Source organism: Triticum dicoccoides, chromosome 5B (genome assembly GCF_002162155.2).
Source record: "Triticum dicoccoides isolate Atlit2015 ecotype Zavitan chromosome 5B, WEW_v2.0, whole genome shotgun sequence".
In the NCBI taxonomy this organism is placed as follows: Eukaryota; Viridiplantae; Streptophyta; class Magnoliopsida; order Poales; family Poaceae; genus Triticum; species Triticum dicoccoides.
Window position 1 is genome coordinate 244,776,546 of NC_041389.1, and position 20,440 is coordinate 244,796,985.

At 42.3% G+C, this 20,440-nt stretch overlaps 1 protein-coding gene across 1 annotated transcript in view; it reads right to left on the reverse strand.

The window, feature by feature from the left end:
* The window catches only part of LOC119305367 (ribonuclease H2 subunit A-like), a 3,595-nt gene extending 2,523 nt beyond the window's left edge, over positions 1-1,072 (reverse strand). Inside the window, exons 1-2 of the mRNA XM_037581898.1 lie at positions 893-1,072; positions 534-605 (exon numbers count right to left, since the gene is read on the reverse strand). Of these exons, the coding sequence (XP_037437795.1) occupies positions 534-605; positions 893-998 (178 nt within the window). The 5' untranslated portion in view covers positions 999-1,072. The remainder of the gene's footprint in view (positions 1-533; positions 606-892) is intronic.
* Positions 1,073-20,440: the final 19,368 nt, after the last annotated feature.

The following is a 20,440-nucleotide window of genomic DNA, read 5'->3' on the forward strand; positions in this document are numbered from 1 at the left end:
TGAATCAGGTTCTACTGAAAAAGACGAGATGTCTGTACAGTAGGCGTTCTTTCTTCTGTCCATAAACTCAAGGGCTCAGGTTCATGCACACAGTATCAAGTTTTAAGAAACTATGCTTGTTTCTTTCCTCCCAAATCAACCAAAGTACTGAGTGTGGTAACTTAATACAAGACTTGGTCTTTAAATGATAATGTGATCCAGTTTCCAAATTTGCCTCTTGGTGCAGGATGCAAGTAATTTGTTTATTAAAGTAAAATGCTATCACTCCGTTCACAAATATAAGATGTTCTAACCTTTTTCTGAATCGGATGTATATATGACACGTTTTAGTGTGTTTGTTCACTCATTTCAATCTGTATGTAGTCCACATTGAAATATCCAAAACATCTTATACTCCGTATTTGTGAATGGAGGGAGTATGTCACAGCAACCTAAACTAATTAAGGAGTTAAGCAATCCAGGCATTCCCACAAGCACAGCAGTCAAGCAGACTACTAAATTTATGAAATACAAGAAAAGGGCATGAGTGAGACCTGCAAAACTGAGGGTGGCAAGAGTGTCATGGTAGGAGCGCGCGCAATACATGCAGCCATACACCATGGGACCTGCGGGAGCGATAAACACGAAGTTATGATTCTTTTCGGAAAGAACACATCTAATATTTCTGCTTAATCCATTCGCAAATCCGAGTTCTGCTCCGGATATTTCATTGGGGATGCGCGCAAATCAGATAAAATTGCGAGCAAGATTCTACCTTTCAGCGGAAACGGGTTATCAGCGTATAATTAACAGTATCTTGCAGCAGATCTACAAGAACCGAATGCATATGCATGGCCCAATTCGCCAAACCGAAAGCTAAAATCAACAGCAAGACGGAGAAGAGGTGGTTTACCAAGAACAGGGCCGCGTCCAGCCTCGTCGATGCCCATGAGGCAAGGCTCTTTGGTGGCCCACTCCGGCGTTGCCGCCGCTGTCGCCGTGGCCGCCGCCGCCGCCATCTCAGTCGCAGTTTTTCCTTTTCTTTTTTGATAGTGAAATTTCAGTCGCAGCTGCGCGCGGGGAGACCTACCTGGTGCCGCGAAAACGGAGAGCTCCTCGCCAGCGCCTTCAGCGCCCGCTAGCGAACCCAGCGCCCGCTGCGTCGCTTGCATGGGCTTGGCCCAGCAACGCGCGCTGGCTCCCGCTCGCTAGCCGCCCACTCCATCGATAGATGGAATATCCTATTTGACGCTCTCTGCGTCAAGCTGTCGAGGCTTCGCATAAGAGCTGGCGATCGAACCGTGAACTCGGCCGGCCCATTTACAGTATTCGCGTTTCCGGTTTTGGGAATCTTCCAGAGTTTCCCAGCCGTTTTTTTCTGGTTTTGGGAAGCTTCTAGAAGATTCCCTGAACCGGTTTTTTCCTTTTTTGGTTTTTAGTTTTCTTTTTTTACGTCTTTCTGTTTATTTTTCTACTTTATTTTCTCTTTTTCTTTTCCTTTTCTGTTTCATTTTTTCCTTTCTTTTTTATTTTTCATTTTTTTTTGAAAAAGTTTATGTTTCAAAAATTGTTCGTAAACTTAAAAAAAATTGTTCCCACTTTTAAAAACGTTCATTTTTTCAAAAATGTTCGTGTTTTCCAAAATTGTTCATAAATTCAAAAAATGTTTGCATTTCAAACAAAATGTTCTGAGATTTAAAAAATGTTCCTTTTTTAAAAAATGTTCGTATTTTTCCTTTTTTGGTTTTCGTTTTTAATTCGTAATTTTCAAAAAATGTTCTGACTTTCGAAATGTGTTCACTATTTTGAAAACAAATTATGTTTTTGAAAATTTGTTCACAAACTTAAAATATGTTTGAGGAATTTGAAAAAAATGTTCTCATTTCTAAATATTGTTTTCATAAATTTGAAAATGTTCTGTAATTTCAAAAAATGTTCCAGCCTTTTCAATTTTGTTCACATAGTAAAAAAATGTTCATCTTTTCTGAATTTTTGTAAAAATTGCGTTCATAATTTCAGAAAATTTTAGTGTTTAGAAAAAATTGTTCATGATTTCAAAAAAAGTCCCTGCTTTTTAGAAAATGTTATAGTTTTTTGGAAAATTGTTCACAAATTTTGGAAAGTGATTGTGTTTCACAGAACATTCCGTTTTTTGAAAAACGAAATTACTTTCGAAATTCCTAAAGTAATTCGGATCTGTAAAGCGTGTCTGGTTCTTTAAGTCTGATGCTAAGTTATGAGCACATTTGAGTACCAGGTCAGCTGGTAGGAACACATCGTCTGGATCACTCGATCGTGTGTTCGAATCCCCGCCATCGAATTATTTTTTGAGCAATGCTCATTCGTGTCGATCGCCATCTTCATGGGCCGGCCCAGTCGGGGACGCTCCTGTGCGAAACCGCAACAACTTGACACAGAGAGCGTCCAATAGGAGGTCCCTCGATCGATCGCTGGTTCACGCAGCACGCTCGATCGCTTGTTTTTTTTCTCTTCCCCAAAATTGCTACATTATGTCATGATTTCTCTTAAAAAAAAAACAACCGGTTTTCTACAGTACATACTCTGGTTCTTAGGAAAAAGTTCATCGAATTCGAAAAAAAGTTCATCATTTTTGAAAAAAAAATCGTCAAATACGAAAAAAAGTTCATCAAATTTTATAAAGTTCACCGAATATGAAAAAAAATCATCGATTTTGAAAAAAAGTTCATCGGATTTGAGAAAAAGTTCATCGAATTTGGGAAAAAGTTCATCAGATTCAAAAAAAAGTTCATCAAAGTTGAAAAAAAGTTCGCCAGATTTGAAAAAAGTTCATCGATTATGAAAAAAGCTCATTGAATTTGTAAACAAAAAGTTCATCCATTTTTCCGGAAAAGAAGTGAAGAAAGAATTTTTCTCGAATTTTAAAAAAAGGGGAAAAAGAAAAGGCGAAAGAAGAAAGTGTAGAAAAGATGTATGATATCACATCAAGCTTGGTGACGCGGTGGTTGTTGAGTCGTCTCAGGTAGCGTTTGGTCGGGGGTTTGATTCTCCGCCGGGAGCAGTCCTTTTTGCACTATAAAAACCTATAGCGAACGTTGTGATGGGCCGGCCCGTTAGTAGCGAACGAAGGGAGGGGGTGTGCGCCCGATTGTGGAAATAGCTGTATCGGGCGCAACGGGCGCCAAATAGGGGAGCAACTAGTTAACGAGCGGTTCGTGTCGATCGCCATCTTCATGGGCCGGCCCAGTCGGGGACGCTCCTGTGCGAAACCGCAACAACTTGACACAGAGAGCGTCCAATAGGAGGTCCCTCGATCGATCGCTGGTTCACGCAGCACGCTCGATCGCTTGTTTTTTTTCTCTTCCCCAAAATTGCTACATTATGTCATGATTTCTCTTAAAAAAAAAACAACCGGTTTTCTACAGTACATACTCTGGTTCTTAGGAAAAAGTTCATCGAATTCGAAAAAAAGTTCATCATTTTTGAAAAAAAAAATCGTCAAATACGAAAAAAAGTTCATCAAATTTTATAAAGTTCACCGAATATGAAAAAAAATCATCGATTTTGAAAAAAAGTTCATCGGATTTGAGAAAAAGTTCATCGAATTTGGGAAAAAGTTCATCAGATTCAAAAAAAAGTTCATCAAAGTTGAAAAAAAGTTCGCCAGATTTGAAAAAAGTTCATCGATTATGAAAAAAGCTCATTGAATTTGTAAACAAAAAGTTCATCCATTTTTCCGGAAAAGAAGTGAAGAAAGAATTTTTCTCGAATTTTAAAAAAAAGGGAAAAAGAAAAGGCGAAAGAAGAAAGTGTAGAAAAGATGTATGATATCACATCAAGCTTGGTGACGCGGTGGTTGTTGAGTCGTCTCAGGTAGCGTTTGGTCGGGGGTTTGATTCTCCGCCGGGAGCAGTCCTTTTTGCACTATAAAAACCTATAGCGAACGTTGTGATGGGCCGGCCCGTTAGTAGCGAACGAAGGGAGGGGGTGTGCGCCCGATTGTGGAAATAGCTGTATCGGGCGCAACGGGCGCCAAATAGGGGAGCAACTAGTTAACGAGCGGTTCGGGAGCGCCCCGTGTGTGACAAGTGTCTCGCGCGTAGCGCTCCCGCCAGGGAAAACCAGGTGGCGCGGTTGGTTCCCGGTTTTCCCTTTCCGGTTTGTGGTTTCATGCGTTTTGTACTTTAACCCTCATACTATCATATTTTTTCGTTTTCCCTTTCCGCGCGAAAACACAAATAAATACCAGTTCGCGCGCTTGGTTCCCTGTTTCCCTTTCACGTTTCCCTGTCTGTTCCCATTATATTTCCGGATAATGGAGATTTATGGGGTAGTTACGGGCGGGGACTACCAACACTATCATATGTGACCTTTCAAGTAACGAAAAAAAAGCAACTTTTTATTGTAAAACGGCAGTCTTCAAAATTGTTAAATCATGTGACTTCTTTATAGGCACAGGTGAGCACTAGGAGAGGCACGGGTGTATAACTTTACTAAATTGAGGAAAAGCGTGCTGGTTCGTGCGGCGCATTGTCCATCACGGTGTGACACGGCGCCTCCGGCGCGAGGGAACCTCCTGCTCGCCTTCGGCTCATTTAATTTTCATAAACATCTTGAAGGGGGGGCATAGGTCGAAGTGTGTGTTGGTTCGTGTGGCGTGCTGGTTCGTGCGGCGCATTGTCCGTCGCGGTGTGACACGGCGCCTCCGGCGCGAGGAAACCTCCTGCTCGCCTTCGGCTCGTTTAATTTTCATAAACATCTTGAAGGGGGGGCATAGGTCGAAGTGTGTGTTGGTCGAAGTGTGTGCTGCTTCGTGCGGCGTGCTGGTTCGTGCGGCGCATTATCCGTCGCGGTGTGACACGGCGCCTCCGGCGCGAGGGAACCTCCTGCTCACCTTCGGCTCGTTTAATTTTCATAAACATCTTGAAGGGGGGCATAGGTCGAAGTGTGTGTTGGTCGAAGTGTGTGCTGGTTCGTGCGGCGTGCTGGTTCGTGCAGCGCATTGTCCGTCGCGGTGTGACACGGTGCCTCCGGTGCGAGGAAACCTCCTAGCAGGTCGTGCAAAAGGCAAGCTGCTTTGTTCCGGAACGCACAGGTTTGAAGAATGTGCAGTCACGTCTGGTTAAGAGTTATGCTCTGTTGACGATATATATGTTTGTGTGTGTATGCACATGTGTGCATACTACAAAGGCATTGTTATGTTGCCTCCGTAGGCACGGGTTTGAAGCATGTGAAGTCATGTGTGCGTAGGAGCTAGCAACGGTTGAGGCGCTCTTGGTATGTGTGTGTATGGATATTGCCCGGAGGCATGGTGACCCAGGGTTTGGTGGCACGAGGCCATATCGCCTCTGGAGGCACGGGACGGTGCTTTCCAGAGTCAGGTGTAAGGGTATGTGTGTGTATGGATATTGCCCGGAGGCATGGTGACCCAGGGTTTGGTGGCACGAGGCCATGTCACCTCTGGAGGCACGGGACAGTGCTTTTCAGAGTCACGCGTAAGGGTTTGTTTTTGGAGTCACTGCTGTTGTACAAATAAGAAGAGGCATTGTTGTTTATAGTTTACTGGTGCTCTCTTATGATGTAAGACGCACTGTTGTGGAAATAGTTCTTTTTTCAACATGAACACGCAATTTCTAACTACATTACATATAAATGTGAATTATTGACAAACTGTTTTGTCACGTCTAGATAGAATTAGCTTCGCGAGCTAAATCAAAAGTTTTAGTCTTTGTTTTGCTTAAGATCTTGCTAATCTCTTCACCCATTTCACTAGCTTTGACTTGATTCATCTCGCTATTTAAGAGAATGTACATTGCCTCTGCCCTCCAGTCTTCAACCTCATCCTGTGAAATTTTGCCGAGAAGAGAAGTATATCATTAGAGTTTCTGCATATAAGTTGTTTATAAGTAAATATATATAAACTTACTGTCAAATCCTCCAGGTCTTCGACAAACTTTTCACCACTGTAGAGGAATGCAAGCTTTAAAATAGCAAATGTTGATTCTCCCTTTTCTACGACTGGAACATCTTGCACGGTATGAGTCTGCCATCTTGTACCCTTGGCATTCATTGTTTGTCCTAGTATGATGTTGAAGACTTCTTTAAACCTAGGTACCTGGGAATATTGTATTTTGTAATTAATTGTTTTAATATTGCAACTTGTAAAACTGAAAAGATTGTTATGTATAAATGCTTACAATTGCCGACTTATGAACATGGTATTCCTGAAACTGTCTTTCTCTTTTTTCTTTGGCATCTTCATTTTCCTGAAGTACTCGGCTTGCTTCTTGTGGTGTCAATTTGTCGATGTGTATCTTTTCTTTTTCAAATTCCTCGTGAGTTGTTTCTCGAGGATCAATAATGTGAACTTTGTGTTTGTATTTGTCCAGCACATATAGTACATAGCGATCATGCTTCTTCATTGGAATGAATATCTGCGTATAAAATACTTGTTGCTTAGATGACAGTTTAATATAAAGTAATTTAATAGAACACATATTTTCTGAGTTTGTCATGGTAGAATAGGTTGTTACCATGTTTGCTGTTGAGAGCTTTTTCCGTTGATTTTCCTTGAGATACATGGGAACGAGCTGATTCTTTGTTTTTTGCAATTCATTTTTAAATTTTGTAATAGTAGTTGTGTGTTTCTTCAAATCCAATATATGCTGCAAACAATATTTATGATGAAAAAACTATTAGAAAAAAGAGCCGTGTAAGAATATAAAAAGAGTAGTTGTTGCAATGTTCACAAGATTTTGCTTTTTAAAAGTTTACCTCTGCAAAGTTTGGGCCTAATATTACTCTGTCACTCTGTTTTGATTCTTGTCTGCTTTCCCAGATTTCTGCTATGTCATCGAGGATCCTCTTTTCCATATGATGTCGTTTGTTCGTCTGTGCTGGTCTTGGACCAAATACTGCCTTCAGCTGGGCTCCAGTAAGTTGCGTGCTTTCACTGTCCCTGCGGATGTGCCTAAATATAGTTTTGCTGCGACAAGGGATATAAAATAATTTTGGAGGTGACGGTTAGTGAGAAACAGATTCTTACATTATTTTTGGCCTCTGTCTAACTATTTTGAGGTGCAATAGAAAACAACTCACTTTTTGTATTTCTCCTGCCAGCTGTCGCTCATGACTAGATGGAAGAGGTCGGACTCCTCCTCTATGTGTTGGAAGCAATGAGAATGTTTTGGATATGGACTGGTGCTTTGTCTTTTTTTCCTTTTTGTTTCATCTGTTTCAGTCAATGAAAGCAGATATGTAATATGTAAGCTCTCGTGATACGAAAGATGTTGGTGAACACCGTGTGATGTGTAGGTTATTACAAAAAAATAGGATAAGTAGAAATGATTTTCTTACCTTTTTTTGTGGAGAAGAACTTTGAAGTTTCTGGTTTGAATTCTTTGATTCTTCCAGGTAGTTTCTCCCACTTTACTTGGTTTGTTTCACCAAATATGGCTGTAAAAAGGAACTCTGGTTTCCAGTCGGCATCTATGTTGCTTTCCTGCATGGAGGTTATCAGATATTGAAGTATACAAATAGTGTTGTTTGTAAAAATTAAAATTGTTGCTCTTGTACTATTCACTTACATCGAAATCTTCATCATCTTTTATGAGTTCAATGCCATTCCAGTATTTTGCAAATTGAGCCATGAAGTGTCTGCATTGGGTACCCTGCTGTTTTGGCACGCAAACTCTGTTAGGTGTTTGTGCTATCCTCGACCAGTTTGGTTCGCTGTTGGCTTGTAGCTCCGCTTCGCCGTAATGCTTCTTCATTAGTGCGTGCATCCTTTTAATATGTGTTATTGTTGGGTTTTGCCATTAATAAAGGGAATGCAGGAATTGGAAAACTAATTGGAAAACAAGGTTGAATTGACATACCAGTTCTTGGTGGTCCTTATGGTGTGTTTTCCATGTTTTTTTCCATCTCCATGTCTGTAATTCAGTGAGTCAAGTATGTCGATGGAGTTCGTGTACTTGTTGAGCACGTACAATGTGTAGTGTTTATCTTTGTTGTGAGGTATCATAATCTGCAGTGTTTGGAGACAGAGTGAGTTAAAGTTAATTCTTGTCAGGAGAATTAAATGACATGTGAATGTGCAATCTGTAGGAAGAATGAGTTATGTTTCTCTATTTCTATTAACTTACCAGCTTTTTCTTTAAAAGTTCCTTGCCTATTACAAGGGGTGCAAACTCTTTCAATGCTTCTTCCTCATTGAATTCTGCTAGTCCACTTTCCTCTCCAGTTTTAACACCGAGCACGACCTGTGACCACAAAGTTTTCTACTTTTTAGTTCAATCTTTGTATTCACTGAAATGATGCAAGTGTTTTTGTCAAAATGGACTTCATATGTTTGCAAATTCTACGGGAAGTATGGCTTTATCGGTTGTGTTGTATTGTTGCTGCGATGTCCATTCGTCGAACAATGCGTTCGCGATGGAGCCCTCCATCTGTCCATCATCTCCTTTCATTAGCTGTGCCATTATTTGTTTTCCTGTAATCCAATCATATCGCTTCGGGCTAATATATATGTTTAGACTGCAAGCAGAAAAAGTTTATACATTAGTTAGGTTGTTTTAAAAAGGGGCAACATTTTTTTTATGCAAGAGAAAGTACTTACTCTCCGCATTCGTCCTGTCCTTCTTTGCTGAATAGGTATTCATGGAGTGCTCTGGCTTTGTTCATGAATTTGAAATCTCCTGGGACAAATGTAGGAATCTTGATTTCTCCAAGGAGCCTTCTTGAAGGCTTTACCGACCTTTTCTTGACCAAGATTTTCTTGTCTGAACTGTTCTCAGATGATTGAGGCATTGAATGTTCTCCTGACTCTTGCTGCAAGATTGTCAGATACGGCTTGGGATTTTTGTTGAATTCATAGCTTTCATGCTTGTTGAGCCATGTTTTGATTAAATCGAAGTTAGAGCCCATCTTTATATGGTCGTTGTACACCTCTAGTTGTAGTGGGTTAAGGCTTGCAAGAAATTCGTCAACTTCTTCCTGCTTTTCCATTGTTTTTGGTTTTAGGAAGTCTAAAGAGATGGTGCTGGAGGTGCCTTGCTGATTGCTTGTTGAGCCTGTTTCTTCTTGAAGAAGAACATGATGTTTCTTCTGCTCGAAAACCTGTTGTTGTGTATTTGGTACGTCGTTGCTTCTGTCATCCTCTTTTAAATCAGTGCCTGTTTGTTCCAGTTGCTCTGTGGTCGTGATATTGCTCTTGATATTTTGCTCGTCTATTTCCTCTTCGGCATGGTGTGGTATCTTGTCGTCTGGTGGTGGTTGATCTGGTTCTATTGGCGGATCATTTTGTTCATGGACTGTGAAAGATTGTTGGGCGACGGCGTGGCTGCTGACATCCATAATATCTTTGCATTTACTGGATATATCAATAACTTCATGCTCTTGTGTGGTTGCCGCATGCATAATATGTTCTTTTGGCCCGGTAGTTGGCGGAAACTCTTCTAGTATGCAACATTCTGCTTGTTGCATTTCTTTGTCTTCCATATCTACTTCATATTTCAGCATATCTGTAAAACAATAATTAAAAAAATACTTCTTCTAGTGTTACGAAACTGTAAGATTTAGTTTCTGAAAAGACTTACCTGTTGTACATTTGATTAGTGACAGTTTTGTATTCCCTCTGTGTTGGCTGATTAGTTGATATAGAACCTTTTTCCTCAACTTTCATACTTGTTCTGGCTTTAAGATTGATGTTGTTCCATCACTGGAGTAGTGCTTCAGGTTCATGTACATGTAGAATGCGCAGTCCATTCTGCATTTAGATGAATGGTATTGGTAAGATTGTTGCATTCAAGAAACGGAAATAAGAGAAAAGTTTGAGCAATGGTAGTGGTAATTGTTGTATTGAAAAGATGAAAGAACAGAATTATTTCAGTAATTGTAGTATTGAATGTTGTATTGAAAAAAAAGAAATAAGTGAAGATGTTGGAAGTGCTTACGTGTCTTCTCCTTGAAGTGGCACCTGCAGTCTGACCTTTTTGTAATGGTCGATGCTTTTTTCTGAAAGTTGTAGCTCTGTGCTTATGTGCTTCCAGATTTTCAGTAATTTGTTGGTTACATTGTTGAAGAATTCTATTCTGCTTGGATATGCAGTTGAAGAGTTGAGGAGTTCAAAACGCTGTTTTTGCATGTTAACTGTGATGGTGAAGTAATGACTTATAGTTTCGTCTTGCTCAAACCCGCTCAACGAACATGGTAGAAGGAACTGCAAAACACAAAATAAAAAGAAAACATTTGGAAATCTTCTTATATTTAGAAACATAAAATAAAAAGAGAACTTTGCATAGCATATACGTAAATTGTGTTTTGTTTTTGAAACAGCTGATCTCCTTACCATGTTATAATCTTGCAGTTTTTCTTCTTCTTTCATGTTGAAAAATGATATAAGCTTTGTAGGTAGTAATTTTTTTCTATTCTGTTGTTGATCATTATTTTCGTAGCACATTGGATCTTCGTCGTCGGCTTCCCTTATTGAGTGCTGCTTGTTTCGTTACAGATAGACAAAGGGAATTTGTCAGTTCCGCTATAGGGGAAGTTTATCTATTTATAAAGTCATATATAGTGTTTTAAACATGATTCTTTTGCCGTGATATTTACTTACAGTGTTGCTTAACGACAGAATCTTTCTCCGTGTGCCATTGAGTTGTTTTCTCAAGATTGTTAGCATGGGCTCTATTGCTTCGGTAGCGTACTGATTTACCGACCTTGAAGCTTTCGGAGACATGTCCTAGATTTACATCAAACTTGTCCGTTGTAATGAAAAGTTGATCCCTGCAAAGTATATTTAGAAAAATGTTTTGGTTCACACATGATACAGTCAAAATGATCGTGTGTAAGAATGTTTTCTGTGTTAGTTGCATGAACTTACATTTCTCTCTTTGTCCATGGCTTGCATACAACGTTGTACAGGTCTTCGATGGCCTTGTTGACGGAATCGCTATCTTTGCCACCTTTCTCCACTGTGCCTGCGATGATTCTGAACATAATATAAATAATTCCAAGTCACAAAGATCACAAGATAGCAATTATGTTTCTATTGTCTTGCCTGCTTCGATGCTGGAAGATATGTCATGTCGAGTGTTGTTCCTTTCTTGTTCTCCTTCTGCTTCCTGCGGCATGTTTTGTTCTTCTTTTTGCGTTGTACCCTTTTGTTCAGCTTCTTCTCCATCCTTATTTGAGTCGTATTTGCTTTTCTTGGCATCATGTTTTTCCTTGTCAACCGTTATGTCTTGCTGGTGGTTTTTTCCGTCTTGTTTTTCAGTCTCGACCTGGATGGCACTGACCTGTCTGCAAGGGGAATTGGCATCGTACGACGGCGTAGGGTTTTCTTCGATAGTTTCTGGTTCTTTCTCTGGAACAACTTGTGAGCTTGCTTAATTGATTGTATCTCCGTGGTTGCCTTCTTCGTGTTTCTGCGTTGTCATTTAAAAAGCATTGAAATGATTTAACTTGCTACTTTATTTTAATTATAGCAGCTGTTATGGGAAAATAGCGAAGCGTTCGGTGCGTGCTTTGAGCTATTTTGATTGTGATTAAGTTGTCGTTTTGTGGAAACATTTCGTGCAACTTCACCTGTTGAGTTGTCGTTGGTGATGCGGACTGTTCCGCCTGTTCTTCGTTGGGTGTTGTTTCTTGGGTACCGTCTTGTTCTTTGTTTTGGTGATCATCGTCACTGTCATGGTTTTTGTCTTGCAGTTGTTCAATCATAAAGGTGGTAAGTTTCAACCATGGAACTACTTTATATTTTTGTAGAATCAGCTTATGTAACTTTACCTTCTCAGTCGTTGCTGTTTCTGTTGTCTCTGCTGCTGTTCTTGTTGCTGCTGCTGACTGTTGTGCTTGTTCTTTGTTGAGTGGAGGTTTTTGGGCATCTTCCTGTTCTGTCTTTTGGAGTTCATCGCCGCTGCCGTTGTTTTTGTCTTATATCTTTTGAAACACATAGGTGGCTAAGTGGCAGTGCATTTGAGCTTCAACAGAGGTATTTTATACTTTCAGAGGATCAGCTTATGTAACTTTACCTTTTCAGTCGTTGTCGCTGCTGCCGTCTCTGCTGCGGTTTTTCCGGTGAGTGAATATTTTGGCGCTTGGTCTTCTTTGACGTTGATGTCTGCCGTTTGAAGAACATTTTGCTTTTCTTCTTTGGCCTCCTTTTCCTCATCTGTCTCCTCTCTCTGTGATTGAGGAAAGTAGTGAAATGTGAAATGCGTATTTTTGAACTATAAGATAATTCATAGGTATTATGTGTTTTCACCTCTGTACTTGTTACTGCTGATTGTTCTACATGTTCTTTGCATGGTGTTTTTGAGTCCTTCTCTTGCTCTTTTTTTTGCTGTTCATCGTCAGTGACCTTGTTTTTTTCTTGCAGTTGTTCCAATATAGAGGTGGCAAAGTGAGAGTGCATTGGAGTGAGTACAGGTGTGGTAGGTTGGAGTTTATTTAATTGTGCAGCAGCAATTTTATAACTTCATGCTTGCAAGTTTTGTAACTTGACCTTTTCAATCGTTAAAGCTGGCGCTGACTCTGGTAGCTGTTGTTTGGTGATTGAATTTTTGGTGGCTTGGTCTTTAGTGGCATTATTGTCTACCGTTTGATGAACATGTTTGGGTTGTTCGTTGGGCTCCTCTGGTTGTGTTTGATGGTCTTGATTGTTGGTGCTCTCCTGAGCTTCTTGTGCCTGCACCAACAGAAAAAGTATTTAAGAAATGGGTGCATCTCTAATTGTTGAGTTACAATTTTTTTATAAGACCTCTTTCTCTGGATTTGCAGGACTGTCTCCTGCTGGAACTACGGCTTCTCCTTGTCTCGTTCTGTCCTCTACTTTTTCTTGTTCAATGTTTATGCGAGTTCTTTTGCTTGCTTCCTCTTCCTGTTCAATAAAAAATTGAAATTATAGTTTGAAGTTCATTTGTGCCTCAGCTTTGTAACCTCACCTCTTCAGATGTTGTTGTTTGAAGTTCTGTGTGTTTTCCAGTTTCCTTTCGTTGCGCTGCTTCTTGATCTTCCAGACCAATGTACTTGTTTGTTTCCTGCATTTGTTCAAAGAAAAGGGTCAGACATGACTTATAATTGTTGTATTGCGGTGGTGGGGTGTATTACGTAGTTCAGACATCATAAATGGTTTGAAAAGGGTTTGTTGTTGTTTTTTTACCTCTGTGTTGATGACTGGGTTATTTGTGCCTGCATCGACTATTTCTTTGCCAGGTATAACAGTCTCTAGTTCCTCATTGGCTTGGATGTCTTGGGGTTTCTCCTTTGTACTCGTGATGGTGATCTACAATGTCGTGGCACTGGAAATCTCTTGTGCACAAACTTCCTATTCTGTGACTCCTTCGTCTGTTTGAGGTTCACTATGGGGTTCAATTTCAACACTGGTTGTCTCTTGGTCTTGCAGTGATTGTGATACCTGGAGTTCAAACAATATGAGTTTGTGGTTCACTTTCTTTCCTGCCATTATGAGTTTCCGGTGTGGGGTGTAGTGGGCTGTGGAATTTTACCTCCTCTTCGTTGTTTTCTTCTTCTTTGTCGTTTGTTATGCTAACGGTTGATTGTGGGTGAGCCTCCTACATTTGGTTGACGGGACTGCTGATTTGATTGTTCTCCAGCTGAGCCTATATTTTGTTGAAGGTTTGTCAGTTAACTTATAACTCTATCCAGTTTTGAAAGGAAAAATGGATGCTCATACTGACCTCTTCACTGGTTCTGACGTTGATCGTATCTTGTGCTTGTGTTGGAGTAGTTGTTGTTGTAGCACTGTCTGTTGTGAGGTTGCTTTGTTTGTTGCGTTCATTCTTGTTTTTGGGGTTGTTGACGCCATCCTGCTGTTGGAGTTCATCTTGGCCTGGCGTGCTATTGGTACGTTCCTGAAAGCATTGACACAACTCTTTTCAGTTGAGGTATGAAAACAGGGTTTTGCTTGCGGATGGCACCATGCATTACTATTTATTTACCTTTTTTTGCCGCTTTATCTTCTTCTTGTCAATGCCCACGTTTCTTGATTTTGTTATTCTCTTACTCTCTTCATCCTCTTCTCCTTTCTTACCTTTTCTCCTTTCTCTTTATTCTGTTGTGGCCACTATTTCATTCGTGCGGCTGGCATCAACTTGTCTACTTGATGCTGCTGGAACTGCTTGCTCTAGCGTCTGCAGGGTCGCGTTGTCTGTGAGGTAACTTGTGCAAACTATGTCCTAAAATTGTCTGAGTTGTTCTAGAGAATCCATTAGGGCAATTGTTTGTTGCACGACTTTGTCCTTGTTTTTTTATCCAATATCTCTTCTTTTTCGTTGCATCGGTGTTTAGCCCTGGTGGTTACTGCGGGTAACTGTTCTGCTTCATGGAGCACTTTTTCCAACAATTTGTTTATCCTTTGGAATCTTTCTTCTGGTCCTGTGCTGATGTTTTTGTTTGGTTCCGTGCTTCCACTGGTGCCGATACGCGGTTCGCGCCGACGCTTGGGTGGAGGTGGTAGCAGCTTGGTTGTGTGCTGGTGTTGCTGTTCTTTACGATGTTCTCCTGCTATCTGGTGAATTGAAGACGAAGTTGATGCTGTGCTGGTATAGAAGATCCTCTCTGCTGTTCCTTTCCATGTCTGCATCGTTTCGGTGGAATGGAGTTGATTAGAATGGAAACTGTTTTCAAAAAGGGAAGTACTGATTTATGTACAACAGAGCTATACCTGTATCTTGCCAAATTCATAGTCATCCGATCGTGCTTTTCCGTCCGTTTTCATGTCTGCTCTAGCTATTTTCGCTAGGTCACTCTCTTTGAGATGGTTTGCTCGTGGTAATGAGATTTTGTCCATTGTCTTTGCAATTTTCCGCATTTCTTTTGTGTCGGTTGGCAGCAGCAAGGAGTCAAGGTACATGATTACTGGTACCTGTGCCAAACCATTGATGTGCTTTTTGTTCTTTTCCTCCTGAGGCAACATCCTGTGCTTCTGCCATGTCTTGGCTCCTTCCCTAATACATTCGACGATTACCGCGCAGAAATCCATCTTTGCCATTTCTGGATAGTCCATGTCCTTGACCATTATAGTTATCCGGGCGAAGATAGCGGCGCTTGACCCATAGACAACATTGTGGAAAAAAATAAGGAAAAATATTTTAACTGATTTCCTGTTTGATTCTTCATCATCTATTTCCACCAATATTTGTAGCTTCTCGAATAGTTGTTTTGGCACGAATTTTGTATCTTTGAAGCCAAGCTCTGACATCAGTTCTTTCATTGAAGATGGGCTAGTCTCTGGCCTTGGTGCTGACCTTTGCGTGCCGTTTGGGTATCCAAACACCTTGTGGGTAGCTTCCTTGGTAATCTTGATTTTTTTGTCTTCGGTAGCATCACCGAAGGTTATTGTCATGGTTTCTGTGTTGAGGTTGTTGTAGATGTGTGCTGCAAGCGGTCTGCAGATGGAGCCCGTTATTTTGCAGTTCTCTATGCTGCCAAATCCTGCCGTCCTAATATTTCTTGTGACGGTCTTTAAGTAAATTCCATGCTTTCTTGACATGGGCGAATGCTGCCCCTGCCTTGATTTGGCATTTCTCTTCGTCTGTTTCTTGCTGTTCTTCGTCAACTGTTGGTACTACCAGTTCTTTCCCGCTTGTCTTTCTTCTCTTTCTGTCCTTCTTGCCTGATTTGGGCTGTTTCAGAAGAAAAAAAATAAAGGGTTTTGTTAGAAAGGAATGTTAGATCCCTAGTGGTATTCAAAATTAGTGCATAAGTGTGTTTTTACATTGTTGTCATGTTCTGTGTCGCTGTCGTGCTCTTCGGCATCATCGCCGTCTGTAGGAATGAAATCTGCATCATGCTGTCTGTCATTGTTGTCGTCATTGGTATCTGAACCTTTGCTGTTGGTATCGTCTTGTTCTTTTTCTACCCTTTACCGTTTGTTTTTCTTCTTCCGTTCAGCTTGTTTCTTCGTGTCGGTTGGTTCTGTTGGCGGGAGTACCATTAGAGGTAATGGTTGCTGCTGCAAGGTACCAGTGTCGACGATGTTTTCAGCATTTTCCTTTTTCTTTTGCCTTTTTGCTCCAGGAGTAAAAACAGTGCTGGTATCTGATTTTCTCTTTTTTTTGCTTGTTGCTAGGTGTTTACTCCTGTTGAGCCTGGTGTAAGTTACCATTTCTGCCGCAGGTGGTTTGTTCCTCATGGTCTGTTCTGTGTCCTTTTCTGATGAATGAGGAGACATGCTTTGTGTTTGTGTGCTATCAATATCACCGTCTTTGTGTCCTGCATAATGACCAGGTAACGAAAAACGATATTCTTGTGTCCGAAAATAATTTATATACATTTAAAATATATATCTTCGACGGTTATGCATAAGGAATGTGAAATTCCCAAAAGGGGATTTTTAGTTTTCTTTTTTGGGTTAAGAAAGGTTATTTCTATTATTGCCGATTGAGCTAATAAGGGGATTGAAAAAAAATTATGGTTATGAGTGGAGCTGGGTAAGTGAAGTTAGGGTGAAGCATTTTCTGAGACAAAAATGCACTCTGCAGATGATATTTCTACATGTTTGTCCAAAGTGGCAGGTAGTTTTATTTGTAGACATAGTTAAGTTATTGTTGTCAAGGATAGCAGTTAAGTTATTAATGTCTCAATACATGTTTTTGCAGATAGGCAGTGGACTCTTTTGGTCAAACCTTTGACAGGAGCTTGCTGGATTGCATGTTCTTCAGTAGGGTCTTCGTCAGTATTTTGCTGGGTTTTAGCTTCTTTGCGAGGATTTCTCATTGCTGCATAAAAAAATGGGCAGGTGTTAGAAGCAGAGTTGAGTGTCGCAGAAAAAAAAGCTGCGTGGTGTGAAAACAAACTTGTATGTATAGAGAGGCACAGGTTGTTTTACACTAGAAGCACATGGTACAGGTATTCTGTGTTCACGGTTTTTCAGACCAGAGGCACTTAATTTGAAAAACGGTTACATTGAAGGGACAAACATGTAGAAAATGTCGTACGGTTTTTCAGGTTTTGGCCTCTCAGGATGCTTGCGGGGTTTGTATCTACCGATGTATTCTAGTTAGTGACGTTTCAGGTTTAGTAGATTTGAGCACTTATCGTATGGCGAAAATTCCAGGGCGGAGATCTGTAGCATTTCTATTAAATCTCACCTCTCCGGCAGTTCAATTTGTTAGACAAATTGATTTTAGGTTATTCGAAAACTCCTTGGTAGCGGTGGCTAGGGTTGCTGCTCCTTGAAGTTGAAAAATCACTACGATCTACCCGGTGGAATGGAGTGGGATAGAATTATAATTACCTTCAATTAGTTGTGCGGTGTTCTTCGGTTCCATCTGCTTATTGTGTCGTTGCTCTTTTTTCGTTGCGATTTCCGCCGCCGCCATCGAAGTTGTCGCCGTTGGTCGCCGCAGCCGGCGGGGTTATTGGTGTTCTCGCGGGCAGTGTGTGGCTGTGTGTATGTCGGATTGGAGGGTGGTTGGGGAACGCGGTGGCGGTTTGTTCGGTGACACGAATTCGATTTCGAATTTGTGTTTGTGTGTAGAAGGAAGGAGGAGAGTGTGCGGGAGTGATGAAGGTTTTGAGATTTACTTTGCGGAAGGGGAAGCAAAGTAGTAGAAGAGGGAGGGAGAGATGGAAACCATCGAACCGTCTCTAATCTTCAACCGTCCGTTTGAGCATCAAGATCCGTTTTTTCTGATGTTAGGCTCGGGAGTGTACGTTCTACAGGCACGTAGATGCAGGCACAGGAGGCACGACAGTGTAGGTTCTACAAGCAGGTAGAGAACCACGGACAGGCAACAGTCGCGTGAGGCATGTGGATGTAAGCATAGGAGGCACGGAAATGCAGGCAATACAGGCATGGACATGCTGCTTTTGGATGCACGGGTATCAACGCTGAGGATGTACAATAGTGTTGTGGCAGAGGCATGCGTTAGAAGCACCGTTAAAGAGGCATGGTTGTAGGCAGTTGAGGCACGGCATTGAAGGCATAGGAGGTACGGATGTAGGTACAGGAGGCACTGAAGTACTGAACCTAAGAGGAGACCTTCTGTGAGTGCGGAATGTTTCGAGATTTACTGTGGAAGATAGGAAGCAAGAGAGTAGTGGAGGTTGGAGAGTTGGAAATGATAACCACGGTTGTGAAGTGACGTGGGTGTCGCACTACTTGGCACATAAGAGTCTCAGCAAGTGTCGCGTGAGGCGACGTGGGTGCAAGGACGTAAGGCACAGAAATCAAGGCACCACGGTTGTGAAGTCACGTGGTAGTGATGAAGTGGAGCCTCTCTAGAGGCATGTTGATGCAGGCACACGACACACGGAAGTGCAGGTTCTACAGGCACGTACATTCAGGCACAAGTGGCACGGAAGTGTGGGTTCTATAGGCAGTTAGAGGACCACGGGACAGGCAAGAGTCGCGCGAGGCACATGGATGTAAGCATAGAGACACTGAAATGAAGGAAATACAGGCACGGATATGCTGCTTTTGGAGGCACGGGTATCAACGCTGAGGATGTACAAGAGTGTGGTGGCAGAGGCATGTGTTAGAATGCTCGGTTAAATAGGCACGGTTGCGAAGTGTCGGGAGCTACGCGGGTGTGGCAGTGGGGCCATGTAAGAGTCACTGCGCATGTTATTACGTTATGCACTTGAGGCACGTGGGTGCAGTTACGGAAGGAAGAATTGGTGAATCCACAACAGGCACGTACGTGTGTTTTGTGCAGTCACGGTTGTGCACTCTCTGGATGCACAGAAGTGTGCCGGTAGAGGCATTGGTCCGACTACCCGGTTAGAGAACCACGTTTGTGAAGTGACGTGGGTGTGGCACGACAGGCCCCGTAGGAGTCACTGCAAGTGTCACACGAGGCTCGTGGATGTAGGCACTTGAGGCACGGCATTGAAGGCACAGGAGGCACGGATGTAGGTACAGGAGGCACTGAAGTACTGAACCTAAGAGGAGACCTTTTGTGAGTGCGGAATGTTTCGAGATTTACTGTGGAAGAGAGGAAGCAAGAGAGTAGTGGAGGTGGGAGAGTTGGAAATGATGGAACCATCTGTTATCTTCGACTGTCTGATTTTAGCATCAAGATTCGTGGCGCCTGGCTTTTTTTGTTCGACGTAGCGTCTTAATACACGTGTGAGACACGGAACACCAGGCTCTATAGGCACCGACGTTGGAATTATAGAGGCACTGGTATCAAGTCTGTGGATGCACAAATGTGTAGTGGCAGGGGCATGCATCTGAAGACTTACTCAGACCATCACGGTTGGAATTATAGAGGCACTAGTATCAACTCTGTGGATGCACAAATGTGTAGTTGCAGGGGCATGCATCTGAAGACTTACTCAGACAGTCACGGTTGTGAAGTCTTTAGAGTTACGAGCGTGTGTCACCACGGGCATGTGAGAGTGATGCATCGGGGAGTGTGGTAGTAGAGGCATCAGTGTGAATAGTAGTCAGAGAGCATTGGTCGTTCAGTAGTAGCGGCGTGTGTCGGGAAAGGTGCGAGGAGTTCAACATACTAAGTGTGCCAGTGCACTCTATCTAAGTGTGCAAGTGCAGTGTTTGCTTCAATGGTTTAGGCAAGAACATTTGTTACGTGATTAATTGGATGATTTTACGGTTGCTTTTTCCCGGCAACCGCGAGCACTGCCACTCGGCGGTTTCCCCGATGCACAGCAATCGCGAGCGCATGTCTACTGCGCTCATTACCACGACGAGGCCTCGTCCAACCGCCTCCTCCTCGACCCAAACCTTGGCACAAAAGGGCAACTACGCTTCCATAGCCGCTCAATTACGGAAACACTATTGCCGCTCCATCTCAACTAGTAACTCTCACAAACTCTGTGTCAAGGTCCCCATCGCTGGAGGAGCGTAATGGCGGATGAACCATCTGCCAAGCGTCCGCGTGGTGAGACGTCCGACCAGAGCACCGAGGTTGGCAACGTTCAGGTCCCCGGTCAGAAGCACGACTACAAGGTGCACCTCAAGGAGGTTGGCATCCACGACAAGGAAAAGATGGATGTTGTATGCACCAGCAATCCTGACGAAGCCGACAAGTTGATCAGCCGACAAGACTCAACCGGCACGGAAGTTGGGTTTTTGTTGTTTCGAACAACTATCAATACTGTGGATGTTCTAAAGTGTGGTACCAGAAGCATGCTTCCGAATACGCAGTTAGGGAGTCACGGTTGTCAAGTCTCTAGAAAGTCACGCGTGTTCTGGCATCACGGGCATGGAGTGGTGTGGGGCTTCGAGGGGCATGAGTGGCCCTCAACCCTGTGGATGCATGGTGGTCTGGTAGGAGAGGCACCATTGTGGATGCATAGGAGTGAGGCCTCTAACGGCATGAGTGGGTGGCACCACATGCAATTGTTTGAATACTCATTTAGAGAGTCACGTCTGTACTCAAGCCAGATGCATGTCGTAGGTTGGTGGCATTTGGCAGCACGCGGTTGCAGAGAGGAGGAATGTTTGCGAAACATCAAAGTCACCTGGCGGCCACGCGTGAGGAGTATGTAG